General features: G+C 40.2%; 3 protein-coding genes and 1 long non-coding RNA gene across 4 annotated transcripts; 3 read left to right on the top strand and 1 right to left on the bottom strand.

Moving 5' to 3' along the window:
- The first annotated feature begins 2,959 nt into the window (after positions 1-2,959).
- LOC137123992 (uncharacterized) lies at positions 2,960-9,058 on the top strand. The gene is made up of 3 exons (XR_010913896.1): positions 2,960-3,333; positions 4,826-5,005; positions 6,121-9,058. It is a non-coding gene; the product is annotated as an uncharacterized lncRNA (long non-coding RNA).
- Positions 9,059-9,432: 374 nt separating this feature from the next.
- On the bottom strand, positions 9,433-11,897 carry LOC137123991 (transcription elongation factor 1 homolog). Its single transcript, XM_067498526.1, has 4 exons — positions 11,779-11,897; positions 11,390-11,526; positions 11,226-11,296; positions 9,433-10,605 (listed from the first exon to the last, which is right to left on the bottom strand). The coding sequence occupies exons 2-4, from the start codon at positions 11,503-11,505 to the stop codon at positions 10,541-10,543; spliced, it is 252 nt and encodes an 83-aa protein (XP_067354627.1). The 5' UTR covers positions 11,506-11,526; positions 11,779-11,897; the 3' UTR covers positions 9,433-10,540.
- Positions 11,898-11,958: 61 nt separating this feature from the next.
- pld6 (phospholipase D family, member 6) lies at positions 11,959-16,398 on the top strand. Its single transcript, XM_067498525.1, has 4 exons — positions 11,959-11,983; positions 12,749-12,927; positions 13,330-13,559; positions 15,391-16,398. Exons 2-4 carry the CDS (start codon positions 12,755-12,757, stop codon positions 15,645-15,647), a joined length of 660 nt encoding a protein of 219 aa, XP_067354626.1. The 5' UTR covers positions 11,959-11,983; positions 12,749-12,754; the 3' UTR covers positions 15,648-16,398.
- A 763-nt stretch (positions 16,399-17,161) lies between these two features.
- Positions 17,162-24,786, top strand: rab3da (RAB3D, member RAS oncogene family, a). The gene is made up of 5 exons (XM_067499036.1): positions 17,162-17,324; positions 19,732-19,965; positions 23,284-23,402; positions 23,595-23,719; positions 23,836-24,786. The coding sequence occupies exons 2-5, from the start codon at positions 19,732-19,734 to the stop codon at positions 24,021-24,023; spliced, it is 666 nt and encodes a 221-aa protein (XP_067355137.1). The 5' UTR covers positions 17,162-17,324; the 3' UTR covers positions 24,024-24,786.
- Positions 24,787-24,866: the final 80 nt, after the last annotated feature.

Below are 24,866 nucleotides of genomic sequence, written 5' to 3'. Positions count from 1 at the left end.
GAGTATGAATCACTGACATTTTAAAGTTCTGCCTCAGAGTGCAAAACCACTCAATTTAATAATTTACATGTATTATCCCAGTGGCTTGTGACTGTTAAATCAGTGTTTTGGACATGAGTAATTCTCCTGCAAAGCTACACACTGAGAAAATAAACTCTATTGTAATATGTCATGTCACTACTGCTAACATGCTGCATTTTCTCAATCACAGGGGAATGACGAACTCATTTCGGTGATATTATACAAAATTTGCCTAAATGTAAGCTTACTGAACAAATGAGAATTTAATTATATTTGCTTCTCCCACTTGTACCGATTTGTTTCTTTTGTCATGCTTGATACCTTAGACACCCAAAGCCATCGTTATGAGAGAGCAGGGATTTGTCTCGGTCATCTTCACATTATTGTAACCTTAGCATATTAGCTACTTAAGCTGCCAAACCTAGCTGTTTGGGAGCGACAGGACATAATGTTTTTGGTGTAAACATACTTCTGTTTTCAGCTATTGGGGAGTCCAACTGCACACCGTCTTTGAAAAAGGGCGTTCTCACTTCAGAGACAGAGCCATAAATTCTTACAAATGATCTTAGGAGAAATCATGTCGAGTGTTGGCTGTGACTGAGAACTAAGGGTTTGGGAGTCAAGAAGAAAAAAAGAAAGACAAGAAAAAAATGATAAATGGCATTAGAGATAGGTGAGTTAGATGACCATTGTAGCCTGCTCCACATTTTCTAGACTAATAGTTTAACATTAACTACTAAGATAAAACACCTGAGTCTCTGGCCTAATCTGTCTGTCAAGTTGCAATGGGGTAGGCAACAGTTTTGGGATGGAAGTGGATTAAGCTTTAAAATTAAGTTTAGCACAATGTAAGACTCTAAGAAAATACGACATAGTTGGATCTCACTCCAAATCAAACTGGTCATAGTCATTATATTTATATGTAAGGGGTTTAAAAATTATTCATTGATTGTGTGACTCTATGTCCTGACAGTGTGTCTGTTTGATGTAATGCTTCTGGTCTCTGGGTCACATACTGTCTGGGGCAGTGTGCGTGAGTGTGTGTGTGTGCGTGTGTGTGTCAGTGGATGGGTGTGTCTGTCTGACTGTGTCTGAGAGGAGAGTGAAAGAAAGAAAGAAAAGAAAAAAGAAAGAAAGAATGTGAAAGAGAGTGAGTCTAACTTAGTATATGAACTGAAAGAGATAAAATGTACGTGGATGAGTATTGTTTATCACATCCCAAAACAAACCAGCAGCCCCTGCGTAATAAAAATGTACTATCTGTCATAGTAAATTACAAATATTGGTCTTCGCCTTGCTGCAGTCTCCTGATTATGCTCAATGGTCTGCCTCTGACAATTATGAAGCCATTAACACTGTGTGTAAGTGTGTGTATGTAATCATGTGTATGTGTGTGTGTGTGTAAGAGAGGGAGGGGGAGAAAAGAGGGGGAGAGAGGCTCTATGGCTGCTTATTTGAGGAAATATCGGGTTTTTTTATGGCCTTGAAGGCTCCAGTGGCTTACAGCATCAGCCTTGTGTGCTCTCAAACATCAAATTTACATGTCTGCTGTGTGACTGCTATTCTGTTTCAGACATCCCTGAGTAAAACAGAGACAGCAAACTAACAGAGCAGAGAATAAATGGGAAAAAATATGATACTCTGTAGAAAATGGTGTTGCCAAAAGGCAGTTTAACACTTACGTGACTCATTGTTGAGCAGCTAGCACTCACAATAACACCCCCCTACACACACAAACACACACACACGTCTTAGGTTTCAAGGGGCAGCTCCTTTACGGGCCACCAGATGAGGGGAGGATTATAAAAGACCTTACCACCAATCCCATCCAGCATGTCTGCTAAGGAAGACCACCAACCGGATACAGAAGTCCCACGAGACAGGATTAGGAGTAGGAACACATACACACACACACACACACACACACACACACACACACATGCACGAACTCGCTGATATGCACACACACTCACTCACTCACCACAGGCCTTGTAGAAACCTCTGTTGAGACCCTGCAGGGAGCACCATTCAAACTGAGCCATTTCAGTCTATTATGCTTTCAGCGCTAATGACCGGCAGAACAGTGGCTTTGTCTAACATGATGTTCCTCCATTTCTGCATCTGATACACCTCAGAGTTTTAATAGTTTACTGGGTTAAGACTTAGCAACCTCTCATCAGTTTTTGTGTACATTAATATATAAATCCTACACAGCAAAAACAGTTAACTACGATAGAAAAATACATTTTTAAACCAGAAGGCTTTAATTCCAATTGTTAAACTTCGTCGTATCACGAGATCTACTGTAGGGATGTTGTACCCCTAATATTGTGTCCACTCCTTCTACAAATTGATAGAGCTATTTTTGCCTCTTAATACAATGTCTAATGTACTTTACCATCTTACATTCTGTGCAGATTTAATATTTTGTCGAGAAACATCAAACTAGCTTCCTGGTGTAACCAGAAAATCAGCACCACTGACTGTGGATATTAGTGAAAGCAATGTTTTATGACACAGCACGCCTCAAAAATGTGTTATTTGTTGAATGGCTATTGCACAGTATTGCATTGTTTTGGAGATTATTAAAGAGAGAATGCAGGAGTCACAATACAGCACAGAGGCACTAATAATGCAATAAAAACCATCACATTTTTAATTTTTATACTATCATGACACATTGGAAAATAAAAGGTGCGTTTCAGTTTCTTTAGTGAAAACACAAGCTATATAATTAACAGAACATCCACAAATAAACAAGCTCAAGATTTTGTCTCAAGAAGTCCAACTGAAAAAATCTCCTGTATTTGAGTGTGGAAAGCCCACTAGATGCAATGGTGGATTCACACTTGCTCACTCTTACAGCACATCCTTAAATATATTTTAGCTCCACAGTGGACACCTTGAGGTCCCTGGACCCGAGCTTGGGAAACGCTGCGCTGTAGGGCATAGTTTTCGTGACAGGGCTGGAAGGAGGCATGGACAGGAGAGAAAGAGAGAGGAGAGGAGAAGAGGAGAGGAGAGAAGTGGAGAGGAGAGGTGAGAGGTTGCAGCTGAGTTGCATGGGATGCTGATCCTGCTGCATAGGCTCCATCGCTCCATCCCTCCCTCGGAGAGAATGGAAAAAACAAGGAGTGGTTATGTGATTCCCCACAAGCAGGAGGAGAAGCGCACAGGAGAGAAAGGAATAGCAGGGAGGGAGGGGGGGCGTTTCCCGCACACTATTGCTTATTCTCACACTTCAGCGTGGATACAATATATGGCATATGGAGCGGCTTCTTCAGGGGAGCTGACAGAAAGGTGGACAAAGCGGTAAGTTAAACCTCTTTTTGGGGGGGCTGTAATTTATCATAAAAAACGATTTGGACACAGTTAACTGTGCGGCGTTGCTCCGGGTCCTGTCACTTCACTGTCCGGATATTAGCGAATATTTGCTGGTAATCCCTGAACTGAAGAAAACAAGACTTGTAGATTTAAGCTATTGGAGTCGGTTAGGAAGCAGGGCATGGTTTGGGATTAACGCCCGATCAATTTGTCGTTGCCACGCTTTCTGGTGTGAGAGCTGAACAGGTTGGCCCCATCAACATCCCTCCAATGTGCCTATCAAATTACCTGATGATGACTGCACCTGCACTGTTTAACCAACAGCATTTGAGCGTGCCTTCCTCCTTTATAGCCCGTCAGATAAAAGACAAAGATGCCTAAAATCTCCTTCACACTCCCCGCAAGGGGTTAAAGATTCAATCCACGCTTGCCACTGAACTGGGTTCTCCTTGTCAGTGGGAGCGGATGTATTTACAAACAAAGAAAGCTTAATATCCAAGCCTGTCACGTAGGGGACAGGTGCTGGCTATCTGCAATTTTACAGTGGTGTGTGGTTTGTCTGGTTTTCTGGGCTAGTAGGCCAACCGGAGCCTATGCATTGAGGCCCTAGTAGGAAAAAGAAGTGTCCGCGTTAAGTTTCCCACTGAAAGTTTGCCCAAAGGCAAAGGCTAGTTTCTTATTCTGCACTCTGGGCTGAATTTTTTGCAACAGCCAGTTGCTGGATCATTTATTTTTTTTTTGTCTGGGTAGTGACTATTAGACTCCATCGAGTAGCCCAAATGACTGGAAAGATTTGCTGTTGCAGGCATAAGCATAAACATCCTCATAACAGCGCCTTTAGTTCCAAGCAATTAAGCAATGATGTGCAAGCAGCAGCCCAGTGTCCGCTCAGTCTCTGTCTCTATCTCAAGCCTGTCTTGTCTTTGCCTCTGGCACAGTCACTTGTGATCCAGTATCCTATCTGAAATACCAGGTACATTAAAGGATTGATACGTCTGTTGCCTCAGACATAAATATGAAACTCAGACCGATTTTCTTTCATTAGCCTCTCCAGCTGGTGCCAGTTCACTTTCAATCAAGTTAATTCAGGAAATGGATTTTCTTATAAATGCAAACCAGATGTCTTTCCCCATGAAATAAAGTTCTTATCCAGTCTATACAGCAATTATTGAGAATGGCGGTTTGATCATAAATATCAAGATGCAGGGTCAGTTTACACAAATGGAAAAAAATCTGAGGTGACAAAAGAGGCCAGTTGGTCCAAGCTGCAGCTGCAGGCACACCCATAAGTTACATATGTGAGTGTCATGCTATCATAGCTTTGTCCCCACATAAAATCACACCGAAGCCTGTCTTCAAATTAGATGGAGACATTCCAGTGACACCAAGCAGACACAGACCGGTCTTGTGTAGTGAAGAGGGCAGCAGCAGGGTGTATTTTTACACCAGATCTCTGACACCTACGTACATCTCTTCACAGCTCTTGGTGAGAACAGAAGACACGTCCACTTGAGTTGCCATCATCAGCAGCCCAGACATGGACAGTTGAGAAGGAGGAAAAAGGCAAGAGGCAAGGCAAGAGAGATGAGGAGAGAGGACTAGAGGAGTATAGGTAATGAGGGACGTCGAGTGTCAAGATCCCCTCGACGCGATGGCCCAGGTAGCTTTGGCACTTCCCTTACAATGACTGTTGGTTAGGAAATAGACTACCACAGGCATGAGTGAGGTGAGAGCATTGCCAGTGGCAAAACTTTTCCGCACTAGCACAGTATGCAACTTTCCTTAAAGATAAACAGGCTGATCCAAGACGAGAAAGTAGAAAAAAGAGAGAGGTAAAAGGGTGAGAGTGGGAAAGATGACAGTGGGATCACAGTGTCTGTAGATGAAGGGTTTAGCGCAAAAGTGGGGAAAAAAGGGAACGAGCAATACAGTCAAGTCTTGTTTGTAAGCTGGCCCTGAGTTATCCAGGGGGAGCTGTCTGAGGTGCTGATGCAAATCCCCAACCAGTATGAACCCCCCCTCTTCCCAATGACTATCTTTCCCTTTCGTTCTCTCCTCCTCAGCTGCTGATTGACAACAACTGTCTCTAATTGGCAAGTGTGGATAGGCAAGAGTCCGACTTATTCTCCATGGGACAGACCGAGGAAGAAAGACAGAAAGAGGGAGGGAGGGTTTGTGTGTGTGTGTGTGTGTGTGTGTGTGTGTGTGTGTGTGTGTGTGTGTGTGTGTGTGTGAGAGTGAGTGTGGTGTGTGTATGTTTTGGGGAGCATACCAGCAAGTTTTCCAACAGTGTGAAAGAGGTGAGGAGAGAAGACAAAAATAAGAAAGAGTTAGTTAGGAAAAGGAGTGAAAAATGAGTTGAAAGAAAGAGGGGTGTAAGGAGGAGGGTGTGGAGGTGAGGGCTGAACATCTGTTTGGTAATCTGTCTGTCCACTCAGTGCAGTGTAACACACACTGACACCTATTTGATAATTGGTGAGCCTGCGCCTGCTCCCTCAGCGCTGGGCTAAATGGTTGCTTGATACTGGGGAGAGCAAAGGGACTAGCTGTTGGCACTGTAATCTGTTTACTTGGTGCAGCTTAGGTAGAGATGCATAACAGGCTGCCTGTGTGTCTGTGTGTGGCTATTGTGTAAAGCTAGCATTCAGGTTATTAATCCAACAATGTGCTCAAGATGTGACTTGACACATGCGTGAAATGTGTATTGTAACCTCCGAGCAATGCTTCATTGTTATTCAAGGATAAATATGATCTCCTTTGTCTCTCCTATTCTAGGTGCCGTCCTTAAAGATTTCCTTGCTCACAGACCTCCTCCTTCCACACAGCAATCTTATTCAGAGTGCAGGAGCTAAAGGGATGCACACAGAAGAGGAGAATGAGCCTTCGAGCTGGGAGGAGAGAAAAAGAAATTGGATAGGAGGAGGTGGGCCTCTTTGCTCCGGTCTCGATCACGGGTATTCTTGGGTTGATAATACAGATGTGGATGTTATTGCTTGAGAATACGCGTAGTCGAGTGGAAGCTTTATCATCTACAGTGAACCAAAAGCAAACCGCTATTTAGTAGACGACAATCGCAGAGACCAGGCAGACACATAACGGTATAGTTAAGCTGAGGAAGTGACACAGACATAGGGTGGTTTTTAATTAAGCGCCCAGAGGTGACTTTTTATGGAAAAAGGCTTATTTTGGAAGAAAGGTTTTTAAATAGAATGCAGCAAGGGCTAGCCAGGTGCCCAAATCAAATCCAGCCACTGAAAAGGCTTTATTATCATAGGTTTATCAACCATGTCACTCTTTACACCTGTGGAGGAAATGAGTTTGTGTCGCTGGCCAGATTCAGCTTCTCCCGCAGAGGTGCTGGTGGGGAAGACTTGCACCATGGTACTAAGCTAAAACCCCAGGCATTAGTTCAGGGAGCTTAACGCAAAAGTCTTCTGGCGTTAATTTCAAACCTTCTTGATTACATACCCTTATCACTTAGTCATGCACACAAGTGAGCCTATAATCTTATCAGTTGATGAGTGTCTTTCACAGCCCTTCCCACTCTGCTCCAAACATTTACCTCATACTCAACGGAAATTTGAAGTTTGCAAAATTGGTGCCTGACATCGGTGTGGACGTTAATGACTGCGACGCCATGGGATGCTATACTTTGAGCGTGCATAACCATCATCCCACTGCACTACAAACTACTCTCGCACTCCTATTTCTGACTCCCTGGCTCATGCTAAAAATGTGTGAGTTTGATGCCTGTGGCAGCAACAGGAGACAGTAACACATGAGGACATGTCAAGGCTTGCACCCGTGGCTGACATTTCAGCATTCAGCTCAGCTGACTGGCTGTCATGATGGAGACTCAGACTCACACACAGACACACACACACACACACACACACACACACACACACATATATATATATATATATATATATATATATTTAATCTGCAGGAGGGTTCAAATGATCTCCATGCCAGGAGGGAAATAGAGAATTGATGGAAAAAAGTATACAGATAGATCCACTAATGTTTGAAATCAAACACATTGCAGCTAGGTTCTATTGGTCCAATTGCCATTGGGGAAATAAGGGACTGATTGATTTTAAAGGTAACTATTTTTAGTCAGAATGATGGATGTTTATGTCTTTTATTGATCACGTTGAAGTGTGGGTTTGAAGAATTCTTGGACGTTGCTGACGACATGCTGATTAATCAGATAGCAAAGGTGCTTGAATAAAACATCCTGAATTACTTTTTTGGTACATTAATATCGGTTCTAAGTATTATAAATTAGAAGATCAACATTTCATTGCAAATTCAGCAATACTGTGTATTAGCATCTGTTTGCAAATGTGCCCATGATAAATTACACCCTAGCCTTTATCATTTACTATTGCATGATTTCTTACTTTTGTGTAAGCAAATGTCTTATTTATGAACACTGTACGCAACAATAATTTATATGAATTTTACTGTGACATTGTGCAAACCTAATTGGGCAAAGCCATCTCTGTGGTTTTGTGTGTATTTGTGTATGCATGTGTGTGTGTGTGCTTCTAAGCAACAAAATGACTATTGTGAGCACAGCTCCAGGTGCCTAGCAACTGAATCGCTGTTTCCTTGGCAACAGTTGCCTTGCACTCACTGTGTGGGTGATTGGCAGCCTTGACAACGGAGACAGAGTGACACTTGACCTCGCGTGCTGAATGGGAGAAGAGAAAGAAATAGAAGAGAGGAGGAGGGGGTGGGAGGGGACGTGGAGAGACAGAGGACAGACTAAGTGATAATCATTCTCCATTGTAATCATCCTCCAGCATGTTTCATAAGGCGTCGTCAATACTTCTCCAGCTGGGGTCCATCATCAAACACAATGCACAGTGCAGTGCACGTATGCACGGACACACTCTTCCTGGGTGGAGAGCCCAGGCAGGCACTCCACATCTCATCTATTATCACTCAGCGCAGCCTGGTGCACAGCTTCGCTACACTGTGTCTCCTTTCATTTGTGATCTGCTACATTCTGTGCTCTGCAGGGATGAATGGATACTGGACTCCTAAAAATATGTCATGGTCACAGATGCCACAGGAGAGTAGATCAGAAGCTGTGCCCAGAGACATTTTACTTTGAAACAGGCACTGCCAGTGTCTTTGACACCTTGGAACTTAAAGAACGCCTTCACTGATATTTAACTTGGGTCTTTTAGTTCTAGTTTGGAAAGTACATCATTATACTTCCCCCTGACTTCCCTACATTAAAATATCAATTTCCAGCTAAGAAACGCATCCCGATGACTTCACTTGGAGGAACCTTCAGTTCTCATTATGTCTTCTCGTCACTTACACTGTGGAAAAACTCTGGGTGATGTCATCTGGAGCTTTTCTTTTTAAGCAAGAATCAGAGAAATATTTTAATGTTTGTAAGTAAGAGGGACATTTAAAAGAATTAATAACCATTTACACCCTAAACTAAAGCCATAGAAAGCAAGTTGAAAATTGGTGAAGTTGCCCTTTAAGCATTGTAATTATTATAATAGTGCTTTTTAGTTGCTGAGGGTAACTCACTGTACTAAGTTTTCTTTTAATCAAAGTGCAAGTTCTACATAGCTGAAAAAACCTTTGTATAGTTCAAACCTGAGACGGAGGAACAATACCATTGATAACAGCCTTTATTGTTGATGTAAGATGAAGTCAAATAAAAGCTAACATACGAAAGTCATATGTGAAAACTCATGATTCAACATCTACTAATAAATGTATACTACTGCACAATTCATAACCAGAAGATATGAAATGCTCTCAGTGCTTAGACTTGTAGGTCTGTGAATATGAATGAAATACACATTTCTCTATTAAATCTGTTCCTTTCATGGGTTATGTAAACTAAGAAAATATTAGAATAAACTAAACATGATCAGACAACCACATCTTTATCACCAAAAGACCAAAGACCAAAATGTGTGTGGGGAGTTTTAAAACCTTTTGTTCACTGGTTCAACAGTTTTTTTTTTTAACATTGATGTTCCTGTGTAACAAATGATATATCCACCATAGTATTACATTTATTTCACTATAAAAAAAAAGCAACTGGTATCAAGTCATATTGCTCCTTTATTTCCAACGTCAGCCTTTTCAGATTTGTCAAGTTTAAAAAACACACTTGGTTTTATGCCATCTAACACTGACAGTATTTGCATAGAACAGCGGACACTCAATATTACAAAATGTTTGCAGAATAGGATTACAGCATTTTCCACATACACATTTAATAACAATAATTTGTACTTAATTTTTCTTCAAATTTCTTGATTCAAAAGGCATTATTCAGCAGCTGAGCAAAAATCCAACACATTCTCCACAATGGAATGACCTAATGTTGAGGGTGTCTTAACGAGGACGAGGGGAGCTGTGGATAGTAATGACTGTAAACAACACTCAAACTGAGGGTGAACAACCATTATGAAGTTCTGCAAATGCTGATCTTAGATCAACTATACTGCATTCAGGTGAGAGAGTAAAAACAAATTGCTAAGTGTGACATCATCCAAGTGTTTCTTCTGGCCAGAACAGTGTGCACATTCAAACAAAGAGGTTTACTATCACCTAGAATTTGGAAAAGCTGGTAGTGCAGCTTGCTTCAAAACTTTCCTCTCTAATTATATCCTACTGCAGACAGTGTTAGTGGAAATAAGGTTTGTAACTTACCATTTTCAACGTTTAAAATATACCTGCTGTTGGAAAGATCTAAATCTTCACACATCTTTGTCATGCTACCCAAGAAGACTTCCTTCTGATTTCACATTAAAATGCCAAGCTCAGCACCTTGCTTCCAAAGCCTACTGCTCTAAGGATGCCTGAATAAAATTACATTTGCTCAGCTAACAAAATCTCCCTATTTAAAATGAAATTAAAAGGATTTAACACATTTTCAAAACAACTACTATTTAAAAGACAAAAACTAAAGGAAAAAATACAGAAGGCTTGATTTGTGAGAAAAAATCCGGGTGCCAACAGGAACCATTCAGAGCATGTCTGCAGTGAACACCTTATACTACAAAACAAACAGCTGTTCACACAGCTGTAAATTTCAAGTGATTATGCAGAGACCTTTAGATAATCAAAGTTTCATAAATGCCCTCTGACTGACTTGATCCCAGTGGGCACAGACCCACCAGCCATATCTTTAACAGTTCCATGAGGGTTACTGATTGGCTGCTTCACAGGCATCTATCCAATCACTGTACACATCAACTGGCTCTGACAGATCTAAGAAATGGGTTAAGGATAAAAAGAAATCTGCTGCTCAAAAAAGAGTTTAGATTAATGCAGGATGACATGAATATTGGAAATCAATACAGAAAGGAAAAGAAAAGTAACCCAGGAAAGCCGTCATTTGTTAATACACTGAGGGTGAGCAGTAATCCCAGGTTGTAATCACATTCTGAATGTATTTGCCATTTATTAGAAGTGTAACCAAGTGATTACTGTTATTAGAAAGACAAGCTCTCCAGCTCTCCTTCCAAGCTAGCTTCTTTTCTGCATTTTATCTTTCATAAAATGCTCAAATCTCATAAAGATTTGAGGACCACATCAATTTAGAATCACACAATCTTTTGTGAGTAAAGGGATACCAAAGGCTTAAGAAAGCCTCAGTTGTTTTGTTTTCATTTTGTATCAAAATGTGGACAAAACAGTCAATATGAGTTATTTTCTTTTTAAAAACAAGTAAGTATACCTTGGGATGATATCACTTTCCAACTGTTCTTTCCCAGCTCAAGAAGGCACCTTTAAAATAATTATATGCATTACACTGTCCTACAACTCATTTTTTATAACTGTCTGAGAAAGAGGGACATTTTATAAAATTGACTTGTGAATAAGGATACAGGTAATAGGTGTCTGGAACTCCTCTAAGCAGACTGTGCATGATATTATCCCAGTATTTCTGCTTCTCTCCCTAATGACAGAACAAACAAAAGAAAAGTCAGCCCAGATATGAACAAGTGAAAGGAAACAGTTGTATTGGACGTGGTATTATGTAGTGAATTACATTTTAACATCACACGACTTCTCGTGGTTGCAAAACGGACAGGTGAACTGGGTTTCTAGATCTCCTGTCATCTTCTTCTTTGGAGGAGGCTTTCTTTTGGACTTGCGCCGACCCATTGCACACGAACTGAAGCAAGTCTGTGTGTTGAAGAGACAAAGTCATGCAGCTTTACAAAGGAGAACATGTGTCACCACAGGGAAAACAAGTTAGCATGCTAAAGTTAGCTAGCATGTTTGTTGTTGATTCCCAGTTGAACATAAATCGCCACACTATAAAAGAGTTAAATGAACTTAAGCAATAAGCATCTTTGAATGTTCCTAGACTACCTGTAGCTATGACATGTGTCGTGATTGTTCATTAATGTGCAGTGAAAGTTTTATATTGTTTACCTTTGGTAGTAGAAATACACGATGTTGTAACAAGGAAAACACTTCCGGTAGAACCAGCGCCGGCAATTGTTTGCGTGAAATGATTGGAGAAAAGGGATCGGTTCGAGGCCAGTCATTGGCTCTCTGACACGTCAGTCAAGTAGAGTGGCAGTGACGACACATCGTCTGACTCAGGGTAGTTCCACGTGGTGGCGACAGAAGCGAGGTGAGGTGTGGTGTTGGTCTGAAATGCTCCGGTGTTTGACGTTTGACACTCTGGAAACGTTAAATAGTTAGTTGCCTTCGTGGTGCTTCTCCTCAGTGCTCGGTGTTGTTAGTGTTGACATTAACGCCGTGTAATCGAAGTCGAATCGAACTTTTGACTTGTCATGTCAGTTAGCGTAGTTTGCTTGACCAGGTCTGCTCAACTGGTAAACCAGTACCTTGTACCCACTAAAGAGAGTAAACATCACATTAACAGCCTAATAACCTTAACGTTATACAACATAAATTTTGCATCTTGTCAGATACTGAATGAAGATTGCACTGAAAGAGTTTTAGGCTAGATATTCCGTATTTGATTTAAAAACTCAGTGACCACAGTATTAGTCAGTGGACATTTTAATACTGCCCAACCCAGTGTAGTCCAAAATCTGATGTTCGTTGTAGTCCTACAGGCGTCAATTTCATTATGTGTGATCATATAATATTAGAAACCCTTCTTAAAATGTGGTCTGGTGCAACAACAACTCTTTAAATCATATACACATATCTAAACATTTTCAACAATGTCACCACATTAGAAGCATAAAACATGTAGATATTGTTTTGGCAGTTTTGTATTGAATCTAAATTTGGTCAAATCTAGACATACCTAATTGAGTGTTTCCAGTGATTATACACGACAAATATTTATTTTCATCACTGACAGGTGCTAAAGCTAATTCAGTTTATCATTTTTGTGAAAATTGGTGATAAATGTTCATTGAAGACGTCAATGATGTGGACAGTGAAGGTGGTTGGTCTCGGGATGTTGGCCCTCTCTCTCAGTCTGGAACTGCTCATCTGGCTCTTCCGTCGCCTCAAACCAGGTAGAATCTTCAATGAGGTCCTCTTCTTCCCCTCAGAGATAGTCTGTGTGGAGCACATCTTCACTCCCTCTTCACCTTAGTAAGTGTAACATAAACACTGTATTGAGTAAAAGGAAGTGATTCTTCTGTACAATATGTTGTAATAATGCTCACAAAGGCAAAAAACAAAAAAACTATTCCTAAACCCCAGATGCTTTAAGTGGATGTAGTCAGTGCATTTTTCATTCTTTGTCCCTACTGCACAAGCAATATGTCACCTAAAAACTGCACTATGACTAAATGACAGTATGAACAAGATAACTGTATTTCATAACAGACTTCACAACTGTTTTTGCCCATTTGAGTTATTTTAATGCTCAACTTCTAAAGACCCTCTGTGAGATGTGTAATATATAAAAAAGGCAGCATAAATATTAAGTAAAGTCCATGGAAGACTATGTAGGAAATAAACTTTTGTCCTTTTTGTTTTCTGCTCTTTTAGCTCCTGTATCTGCTCATTACCTCATGGTGTCGAGACCTCTTTCTCTCGTCTTCTTCACCACATCATGTCCGCTTCCAATTCCCTGGACTTGTGTGTTTTTGCCTTTTCAAACATGGATCTCTGCAGGGCTGTACTAGCACTGCATGGTAAGGGTGTAACCATTCGTGTCCTCACTGACAAGGACTACGCTGCCATTACTGGGTCCCAAATAGGGGTCCTTCGCAGAGCCGGTAAGGGAAACCTATTTTTTTGTATATTGACTTAATTATATGTCTTTATGACTTAAACAGCCCCTGGAACAAAGCATCTTTATGCCAAAATACACAAATACACAAATAAAGGAGTCAGGTTTTGCTCCTATAGAGACATTGTTGAAAAAAGTCACACTAACCTTTGTGAGGTTATTAGGGGCGAACATCTCTTGAAATACAGGAAGTATGACTCAGATCTTGGTCAAAAAGGGTGCACATTCTGTGTTCTTGGACTAATAGCATCACTGTCATTAAGTCTCACAGGGCTTCTTAGTGGAGAATAGAGAGATGATTGGAACTGTCTGAGTGAATGGAGGTTGTCACTACAAGACCTCCTATGAGTCAGAGTAATCTCGCTCTGAAAACACCCGATCATTTTGGGTCACACGTCTGACTTGCACTGTCTCAGTTTCTCTCTCAGCCCTCCTCACATTTAATACATCACTGCTACTGCATATTGTTAAGTAAGAATTAAGTAAGTAAGAATTTGGCAACCAGACAATAAATTTCATTAGGCAAAGTGTCGGTTAGTGTGTGTGTCTGTGTGTGTGTTGACTGCAAGCCTCTGCAACAAGGGAGGATCGACTGCTCTCTTCAGTCGTATTTTGTTATCGTTGTGCAGAACTCTTTTATCATTAACTAATGTGACTGGCATTAAGGCACAGTGTTTTGCTGTGGTTTGCAGTCACTGGTTGGTGTAGTGTGACACATTACCCTGAGTAAGGGGAGACATTCACTGATGTGCACAAGCTCTGAAAATGATCTTCTTGGCTGTCTGTGTCCTGCAGTCAAAACTGGAAAGCCATTGAATTTTTATTGCCATTTGCATTTGCTCTACTCTATCCTTTCTGGCTCTCCTCACTTTGAGCTGTCTAATAAAAATATTTTAAAAAGCCAAAGAGCCATTTACACAGAGTGATTATAGGTTTCTGAGGGACATGTTCCTTGTAAGAAAAATGCTCAGAATGGCTACTCTTTAATCGACATTTCTGGTAATGATTTTTAACTTTTTTTATTGGGCATGCACTTAAGCTTTCAAGAGACCACTTGCATGTCTGATCTCTGTCTTAGATTAGTCTGTTGTCCGACCTGAAAACCACTGGTTTATAGCATGATGCAAGCTGAAATCAGATACGAAATGAATGCTTCTAATATGGATTCCATTCCAACACAGAATGTGTTTAGTATTCATACCATATTACAGTATTGTTTTATTTTAATTTATATAATTGCATATGTAAAATGGCTACTGCAGCTATTAAGTAAACTGAGCTGTGTTTCCACATTTTTTTCATCCAAAGGATTTTGGAAAGAAAAAAAAACAAAAAAGCGTCTTTTAATTCTATGGAGAGGATGAAAACATTCGTGTGCCCTTAAATGTTAAGAGTTTATTGTTGTAAGTGATCCAGTGACTGTAGTGGGGTAGAGTAGATCATGTAGGAGCAGTGCAGAGGTTTAAAGGCTTTTAGGTTTATTCGGTATACAGTATTACGTTCCTGAGGCCACCCGTTTTAGCACTCTCCATTTAGAAACTCTAGTGTTCTCTTATTAAAGAGCACCAGGACCAAAGAAAGTTGTCATCCTTAAAACACATTGGAGTAAAAACCTTTTCATTCAAGTAGGCTACTTTAGTCCACTCACAGCATGCACCTTAAATGGTGAATAACCTGCCCACATAATCTGTGATATTTGTGCAACACTAAGAATGTCACAGTATGTACTGAAAGGGATTAACATATTTTCCGTATAAGATACTGAAAACGTTCCCCTCATTCTTCCGTCTCTTACCCATCTACCCTTCGACCCTTAGGGATTTGTGTGCGGTGTGATGTGGGCTCTGTGTATATGCATCACAAGTTTGCAGTGATGGACGGCCGGCTGCTCATCACCGGCTCCCTCAACTGGACGCTGACAGCAGTGCAGAGCAACACGGAGAACATAGTTGTCACTGAAGAGCCAGATCTGGTGCAGCCCTTCATTAAGGAGTTCCACAGGCTGTGGGTGCACAATGATCCAGCTCGATTCCACCAGTCACACGACATAAAACCTGCTCACGTTATTGTTTAAACCATGAGCTCATGAATCTTTGAGTTAGAAGGTTTACATGTAAAACTGTTCATTTTGACCAGGAAATCCTTCCACAGTTGATGTTGTTGTGAAAAAGATCTTTTACTTTACATTTTCAAGACTTGTTCATGTTAAAGAGAAGATGTTACCATTCAAGATGAGGAGTCTTAAGATTATTTTTTTTAAATATATTTAAAAGAAAACAGTTCAGGTGGTTTGACCCACTAATGTTGAAAGACACTTATCAGAGTGTGTATGCACTTAAAAGTTTGTAGTTCAATTTTGCATATTTTAATTTTACTATGTGCAAAGACTGCCTTTGAAGTTAACTGCCTGGCACAGAAGTAAGACAGGAATAATATCTGTGATTCAGAGATGGGCTGGTGTAAAAGAGTCCTCTGTTTGTGTTAAATGAAAATTATTCTTACATTTTTAATTTAAAGTTTATGCTTTTTTAACATTTTGTTGAAAACAAGGTTTGACCTTCTGTTATTACTGTAACTGTTTTGACAAGTTTCCACTGGCACTCAAAATTAATCATTTTTATTGAATTTCATTTCTTCACCCCCCCCCCCCCCCCCCCCTATTTTTTTTCTGTTTTTTGGGGGGTTTTTTGTTGTTTTTTTTGTTTAAATCCTGAAGTCCCCAGTTGCCTACAGCATAACTCGTAATTACAGTTGCTGTAAAATCCTAGCAACCTGGGGTCCCAGGAACTATGTTTTGCTGAGCACCAATAAAAACCCTCTATTACACTGCATTTTTGGCAGGTCTGTTACATCATTGCCCTGCAGCTGTAGTTTCTCACTTGCTCTAACATGATTTGCTCTACCTCAAATTCAAAGAAAGGCTTCAGCAAAAAATATACTTTAATGTCAGAGGATTGCAAAGGCAAGTAAAGTTAATCTGGGTGGGACATGATTAATGTGCCTTTGTGCATGACTCCCTGCATTGCTCACAGTCAAGCATATGCTTGTTGACAGAGGCAAGAACGGGTTTGTTCTACTGTAGATGTTTCATCACTTTAAATCTTAAAGTTTGGTGTAGTACATGTGGTGGTTGACTTTAACATTGAGCTGCTGCATATAATCCATGGTTACATAAATTATGCTTTAGCTAAGAGAGGTGTGTGTAACTAGTGGTTGAGGCCTGTGCCATCCAACACACAGCACAGCCGGACAGGATGAAGTTTACTGGTGAAGTTGCGTAAAACTGGCAGCTGTGGGCAGAATCTTTCCGGAAATGTGGTCATTCTAATCTACAAATTCAGATACTACCAAATTTGCACTTTAAAAAAGCAGAGGAATTTGAAACAAATGATAAAACAAACATATGATCTGACCCATAAATTACAACTTCGCTCCAAAGTTATTCCAACAATCTCCAAATTCCGAGTCTTAACTTTAAAAATATTTGTTCAATATTACCACTAATTACGCGTGAACCAGGATTCCGTCAATGGGAGCTTTATTTTGAAAGTCCTTTCCGGTAGTGCTCTGTATATATGGTGGCTGAACGTCCCGGTGACAAGCGCCGCACACACACTGTCTGGAGATCAGGGAGCGGGGCACCTGAAGAGGAGCGCACGGCTGCAGCGTACACCCATCGGCTTTCAGGTAGAGGCGGAAGACCTCGGGGAGCACGGACGGAGGGGGAAAAAACTCATAAACACAACTGAAGGCAAGTGAAAGTCCCAGTTTTCAGTTGAGGGAGAGGGTTTGTTTTAACAGCATCAAGTTGTAGCTGTTACCGTATGGTTGGGCGGTGTAGGCAAATTAGGCTACTATCAGCGTAGAGCTCAGAATATAACCATAATTCCTTCACCATTTATGTTTGAGGCATATCAGGATAGTTTGTGCATAGAGTCTTGAGTTAGGTGTCAACTATATTCACGACCCCATGTTTTTCCCCATGCGTTTCTGGTTTGGCGAAGTGCACACACATCTTATTCTGTAGTCCAGGTGTCAACATCTGCTGTTAAGCTGTATCCTACATTAAACGGCAGTTGTTGTACTATAACTTGGTCTCCTGCTAAAATAAATGCAGCCTGCGATATTAACCTGCACACACGTTTGTACGTGGTTTCTTATTTGCGGTGCAGCGCATGCGTGGATGTTCGTTGAGTGTGTTCAGCAGCGTGCCGGCCTTATTGTGGTCTTGGATGTGGTAATGCTGATCCAGTCTCCAGAGGGATCTCAATAATTAGGGGAGAGACAGACTGAGCCCAGCCTCTCTAAAAGAGGAGGAGGGGGGGTGGATGAATGGATAGTTCAGCCTCCACATTATACAGAGGGATGGAGGACGTAGAGAGTGTGAGATATGGATGGATGATGACAAGACAGATGCAAAGATGGATGAAAGGGAGAGAGAGTAAAGGATGATAAATGGGCGTGTGAGTGTGTTTGTATGTGTGTTTAAGTGGGGGTGTCACTGGGTGGATGAATGGTAAGAGAGATGATGGATGAAATATACAGGAAGGGTAAGAGAATCCATTGGCCCTAGCCCACCGCTCAGCAGCCACTGATCCTGGATCCCATAAGTCGTGTGACGTGAGACCATGTGACAAATGGACAGGGGGAACAGAGGGTGACTGATGGAGGGAGAAACTGTGGAAGGAACACGCCACAATTGTGATTCATGGCACAGAGATGAGAACTAGGAAGGATGAAGGAAGAGGTTTTTAAAATAATAAATTCATTTACCGACATCAGCATGTGCATGTAATAGTGTGGATGAACTTGTGTAGATGAGTGTTAACCTGAATTCTCAAATAGCTGAGATTCTTTACCCCAATGTTTAAAAATCTTAGCGAGTTCCTCTCCCAGATATCCATCCGGGCATTGGTCCAGTGCCAGAGGGAGGTTTGTGATGGAGCCAAATGAGTCATGTCCAACATTGACACAAGGCCCTTTTCACTCTGTAATTCCATGTTTCCACCAGCATAATGATTTCTAAGCTGGACCAATCCTTGACATACCTGTTGCATGCTTCATGAGTTCTGGTATGCTGGCGATAACCCTTTAGGTAAACCTGGACATTCCAAGGCAAACTCTATGTACATTTTCTTCCTTTCTTTATTTGTCAACATTCATGTATTTATAACTCAGTGTTATGCAGTATAATATATATTTAACAGACCCAAAAACTGCAGCCTCCGAAAGGACCATAAAGTTAAATCTGCGCCTCTCTAAAACAGATTCAATAAAAATTGAACATTATAACCTTTATGCAGATAGCCTTTATTGCAGGACTGTTGTATTATACCTCATTAATTTTAGTTAGATGTACCCAATAAACTGCCAAATGAGAGTTTATAAACTAAACATGAAAGCCTCAGCTGTCATTTATAGAATTGGTAATATGATATTAATATGTTAGATAATTGCCTTAAATCAGTGTGATGTCCCAAAAGCTGTTTAGCAGCCAAATTCACAGTTTAATTGTTGCTAATCGCATCAGCAGGACCACATCTGCATTAACCTTTTCCTTGACAGTTTTATTGTCAAAGAGAAACATTGTTTAGAATTAAACGGGGTATCACCATCAGTGACAAGGACTTTTAACTCTGTGTTTTGATTGATTTATTAAGTTCTGAATGCACAATGTCATGTGCAATCTAGCATGTCGCAGAATAGAAAATAGCATGTACAAGAGTCATTCATCTTGTATGTGCACAGTAAATAAATGACCTTGTCTCTTGTCCTAGTGGAGCATACATTGTTTCTGTACATACAGTGTGATTACACCAGATATCCCACTGCTGTCAGGAGAAAATATTCCCATGATAAACTTTTTTTTGTTTGTTTGTTAAAGGGGGAGCTTCTAGCAGTTACTGTATTTTACTAATGTTAGATGAGTTCATTATTTTGCCATTCAATAAACATTAAAAACAAAAGGGGCCAAGGTGATACCTGTAAATGCCACAGTCCAACCAACAAAAAGAGATTTATTTTAAAATTATTTAAAATAGAAGAAGCAAAATGAACTGATAGCTAATCAGCTAATGGTTTCTGCTTTTGTATATTATGTGTTCTGTGTATTATAGGAGTTCAACATTCTGTTCATAAATGTGTTCTTAATTTGATAGATGGCATCAGCCAGAGATCCAGGACCAGGCCTGGAGAAGAGAGATGCATCGGACCAGAACTTTGACTACATGTTCAAGCTGCTGATCATTGGTAACAGCAGTGTGGGAAAAACATCCTTCCTGTTTCGCTATGCTGATAATTCCTTCACTTCAGCTTTTGTCAGCACAGTGGGCATCGACTTTAAGGTCAAGACCATCTACAGGAACGACAAGAGGGTCAAACTGCAGATCTGGGTGAGATGAAAAAGTACCCTGAAACATTCATCTTTGAAATATGTAGAAGAATTGAATGGCTGTGATTTAACTGAGACTATCTATATTAATGCTGCTGTATCACAACAAGCCTCTTGAATTTAATTATTATATAAATACATTTACATATATACGTACATTTTTATCTTAGAACTGCATCTGCAGAAAGTGATTAATGTGCTGTTTACATTGAAAATTAGGTATTTTTCTGTTAGAACTTTTTCTCACGTACTCTTACCAGTTTTTCTGTAAAAGTGTAAAGTAGCCTACAGTTGTGTAAAGTAGTAGAGAGAACCACAAACAAGTAGTTTCTATCATTTCATTATTGTAAAATGTAATCATTTGTGTGGGACACGGTTAGAATAGTGATGAATGTGAAGGTGTTAGGGAGGCATCGGGATACAAGGAACAGACTTTGTGTCTTTTAGTTCTTTGTATCTAGTTTGGCCATTGTACGTTTGACATACCAGAGCTACAGAAACATTATTTTTTCTTTCCCCTTTTGGCTTTCAAACTGTTTACCATGTCATGCACACGGTCTCGTTTCTCCTGTACAGCAGCAAGAAAGAGTTGAAATGTGGCAGATAGGGGCCAGAACACAGTGTGACTAGAGGAGAAATGTTTGCTCAGTGCAGAAGTCGAGACCTAAGAGCTGGTAGATAGTGTTACAGTTTGACCAGATTTAACTCATGTCTAGTCTGGTTCACAAATGTTTAGACTGATGAGTGTATACAATTTTATAACCACTTAGATTTTGATATTTGATATTATTATTCCCTTTCCCAAGCCTGGTAGAAATTGGGAAGGGTTGCGTCAGGAAGGGCCACTGGCATTAACAAAAACAAAAAACTGTGCCAAATCAACATGCAGACTAAGTCGTTTTGTTTGCCTCTTAGTCACCTTTTAGCAGTTTGCTAGGGGATTTGTTTTTTTTACTGGACCAGAGCCATATTTCTGCAGCCATATTAAGGTGTGATATAGGCCTTTGAAAGTGGATGACAAAACAAATATAGTTGCATCAAAGCATCAATATTTAACTATATACTTACCCCATATAGGTGCAGGACTGCAGACATTTTCTTTGTTTATAATGTTTGCAGAATTGAAAACACAGTGTGGAATTATTGGGTCGGTTAGTGCAGAATGTCTCCCATGTATTATAAGTAGTTTTTTTGGGGGAGGGTGTGAAATGGCCTTTAACTGGGTTGATTTGTGACAAAGTATTCTCTAACAAATAAAAACAAATCAACTAAGAGTATGATTATATGTCTCACTTTTTACTTTACTGAAACAAAGCTTGTGGTCATTAGTTTTTAATCACTCAAATCCCAAAAACCCAACACACTGAAGTCTGTATTATCGTTCATGTTGACAAGGGGAAAGAAATGAACCTGCAATCACTGCGACATATCACTCTTGATCAAAACAAGTCAGAAGAACAAAAAAGGTGCCTACAATAGTTAACTTAGTTTTACAGAATAAAGAGTCTGGTTAGCAGAAGTGCAGCAGAACTGGAACATTAGAAAAAGCTATGACACTCAAATCAATGGAGTCTGAAACACCTAATAATTTTCTGGTAGACAGCTCAGGAGGCTTTTTCAGTTCCTGTGATAAATAAAAAAATATGCTGCACAGAGCAAACAGTCTTGACAGACAATATGTCATCAAAACTGAGTATAAAATGCTGCAGTTTCTTTAATGCCAAAGCAGTAATTTAATTGAGATAATTAAAGGCACTTACCTGGGCTTGAGAGGTTCTAAAATACAGCTTCAACAAAATGCAGGGAGAAGAGTGCTTTTACAGGCCTTATTGCACAACATAGACTGTTTATCCTCACCCCATTCCCTGTTTCACCCTCTTACACACCGTTGCCTGTCATAGATGTGGCGTAAACTAATTTCTCACACTCTGGAGTTAATGACAGTTGATGTTTAACATCGTCCCCAGACGGCGGGGTTCATGAAAGATGCATGGAGCTGCTGGAGCTGAATGTGCTTATACGTGCAGAGTGACACAGAGGACAGATCTATTACTGCGTGTTAGTGAAAGGCAAAGACTCACCCACAGTGCTCCTGTTAGATGAAAGTAATACATCTTTTTTTTTTTTACATTTTAACCTAATGTATGCAGCATAGCATGGTTTCTCTGCTCTGGGTAACAATGAAACAGTTGCATATTTTTACACGAAGACAGTGCCAAGTACAAGTAAAGGGTTATTGGCTGCTGAGCTAGCTGAATGGGTTTCATGGGGCTGTTAAAACACTCTGCACCAAAGATGAGCATACTGTGGTTTGAGACAGTTGTAACATCTCACACTATAACTCCAAAAGTATGGATTCTTTGACATATAATGCAGTTCACTGACAAGCCCTAATTCTCCATCTTCAGAGGACCTGGGTTTATTATTGTATATGCTGGCATTGCTTATCACAAGAGAACTTTTAAACCTACAGTATGAGACTCATTTGGTTAAACTCTTATTTCTGGGCGTACAACAATTTAATAGTTTACCTGTTCCCATAATCAGACAAGAGCATCAAGAAGGAAATTAAAATCTTCACAGCTTCTTTTTTTGTCCCTTTAAGGCAAAGGCAGAAAACAAACAACATATCCTGGTGCATTTACAGGGTGTGGTAACATCAACACTTGGTGGAAGGGATTAACTTCTGTTCCAAGGGAGTTAATGATCAACCTCTCTTTCTCAGGACAGCCAAGTTAAGCCAAGTTGTTTTCGTCTGCAGTAATGCTCGCGTTTCTTTATTTTAAAACTGCAAAATTTGAAACTATGGTAACTGCTTTTCTGTTTTTTGTTTTTGTTTTTTATAAAACATATGGAGAGACTATCAGAACAACCTAGCGGTAGTGCAGACTTGTAAAAGTTTTTGTGCGAGTCATACTGCTCTGACCAATCAAGAGAGTTTAAATGTTTTCTGCATGATGAGTCATTTTTGCAGCATTCCTATTGACTGTCATTTGGTAAGGTCTTAAATAATATATAAAGAACATTTTTTTGGACAGTTGCTAAATTCAAGGCACTACTAGTTAGCGGTTCAGTGTTTTCTACATGTGGCCAGGAGACACGTAAATTGAACCACTGTCTCTACAGTTCATGAACCAGTGAGCACACACACAGCATCCCCAGTCTAATGGTAATTAGGATGATAAAATGTTTTCTTTGTCACATATAATCAGGTTGCAAACTGTGAATTTCCAGTTTTCATAGGGAATGTTTAAAACAGTGACATTAATTGTTCCCATAGAAGTCCCAGATTTTTTTCACATAAACTGTGTGTTTACAGGACACAGCTGGGCAAGAACGCTACCGGACCATCACCACAGCTTACTACAGAGGAGCCATGGGATTCCTGCTCATGTACGATATCACAAGTCAGGAGTCGTTCTGCGCTGTTCAGGACTGGTGGGTAGAACTGTATGTCTTGTACATCTGTATGTGTGTGTTATCCAATAGGTGACAGTCTTCATACCCTATCTGGGTAAACTGTTTCTACAATAATAAATTCATGCAGTAAGAAAGTTTAACTACAAATACAGTTTATACTCACATGCAGTGTTCTAGTGGTTGAGAAAATGTTGTGTGGATGTTTCCCAGGGCTACTCAGATCAAGACTTACTCATGGGACAATGCTCAGGTGGTGCTGGTAGGCAACAAGCTGGACTTGGAAGAAGACAGACAGGTTCCCACTGAGGATGCTCAAAGACTGGCTACAGAGCTAGGTCATCTCCCACACACACACACACACACTATTATTACATGCTCAATAAGAAATCACAAATCAAACATTACCTACTGAGTATTCATAACTCTACAATATAATTATACACTACTCCAGGCTTCCAGTTCTTTGAGGCCAGTGCCAAGGACAACATTAACGTGAAGCAGGTCTTTGAAAATCTGGTGGATGTCATCTTTGAGAAGATGAACGAAAGTGTCAACGGTGATGCCGGTTCTCTAGCCAGTCACAAGGGAGATGGTCTGAAGGACACGCCCCGCAGCACCCAGGGCAGCTGCGCATGCTGATAGCAGATAGTTGAGTTCATGGAGTGCAGGTTTAATAGTCACACATACAGTACATGCACACACATATACAGAATAAATGAATTGCCAAAATTGGTAATTGTAAATTTAGTTTTCCATGTTACTGCGAGGTTATCATGGATGTTTGGCTCTCATTTTTTCCCATTATATCTTTTGTAACTGGGCTTCTCCAGTGCTTCCTCTTATTCTGAATGTGACTGTTACACTAAAATCCCAAAGAGCTGAATCGAGCAGCTGTGCCTTTTGCCCAACACCTCTGCTTTCATTCATCATCATTTCATCATGGCCTGTTTGAACTTAAAGTGGCACCTGTTTCAGGTGAAGATGTGAATGAAAGGCATGAGGCAAATCCGCCAGTATGTGGACGCTGTTAGCACTGTGCTTAACTTGTGACATGCTTCCCCCTTGTGGGTGTTTTGTGAAAATGCGTTAGTGTGACTCAGCTCTACATTTCACTACTGTATATGTTGTAAATTGTGATCCTGCTGAGGAAGAAGGCCCACTAACTGTTCAGTTCAAAGTCAAGCATAAAGGTGCTGAGTCATTCCTGGTGTATGTGCCTATTCCAGACTTATTGTTGCTGTTTTGAAGAAATGTTTTTGCATTTATTTTCCTTTATATATATTTTCTCTTTATTTTTTAATAAATAATGCTAGTCCATAATTTAATTTGCCAGGTCTGTTGTGTCACTCTTTGAATTGAGATTAAAACATATGGCTGAATAAAGTATACTTTTTGGTTTTCATTTGTGTAATATTATGTTATTTTTTTAAATGAAAAAACACTTTTAAGATTTTAGCAAGAGTTTAATGGTTTCATTGTGGA

Source organism: Channa argus, chromosome 3 (assembly GCF_033026475.1).
Source record: "Channa argus isolate prfri chromosome 3, Channa argus male v1.0, whole genome shotgun sequence".
Taxonomy (NCBI): domain Eukaryota; kingdom Metazoa; phylum Chordata; class Actinopteri; order Anabantiformes; family Channidae; genus Channa; species Channa argus.
This window is presented reverse-complemented; position numbering and strand designations above follow the sequence as displayed.

What these genes read in the sequence shown, in the direction of transcription:
- LOC137123991 (XM_067498526.1), bottom strand. Translation starts at nt 11,505, where the DNA reads ATGGGTCGGCGCAAGTCCAAAAGAAAGCCTCCTCCAAAGAAGAAGATG. An exon ending in AAGTCGTGTGATGTTAAAAT is followed by an intron (nt 11,297 to 11,389) that starts GTAATTCACTAC and finishes TTCTGTCATTAG; the next exon opens with GGAGAGAAGCAGAAATACTG. An exon ending in GTTCCAGACACCTATTACCT is followed by an intron (nt 10,606 to 11,225) that starts GTATCCTTATTC and finishes CCCATTTCTTAG; the next exon opens with ATCTGTCAGAGCCAGTTGAT.
- pld6 (XM_067498525.1), top strand. Translation starts at nt 12,755, where the DNA reads ATGATGTGGACAGTGAAGGTGGTTGGTCTCGGGATGTTGGCCCTCTCT. An exon ending in TTCACTCCCTCTTCACCTTA is followed by an intron (nt 12,928 to 13,329) that starts GTAAGTGTAACA and finishes CTGCTCTTTTAG; the next exon opens with CTCCTGTATCTGCTCATTAC. An exon ending in AGGGGTCCTTCGCAGAGCCG is followed by an intron (nt 13,560 to 15,390) that starts GTAAGGGAAACC and finishes TTCGACCCTTAG; the next exon opens with GGATTTGTGTGCGGTGTGAT.
- rab3da (XM_067499036.1), top strand. Translation starts at nt 19,732, where the DNA reads ATGGCATCAGCCAGAGATCCAGGACCAGGCCTGGAGAAGAGAGATGCA. An exon ending in GGGTCAAACTGCAGATCTGG is followed by an intron (nt 19,966 to 23,283) that starts GTGAGATGAAAA and finishes GTGTGTTTACAG; the next exon opens with GACACAGCTGGGCAAGAACG. An exon ending in AAGACTGGCTACAGAGCTAG is followed by an intron (nt 23,720 to 23,835) that starts GTCATCTCCCAC and finishes ACACTACTCCAG; the next exon opens with GCTTCCAGTTCTTTGAGGCC.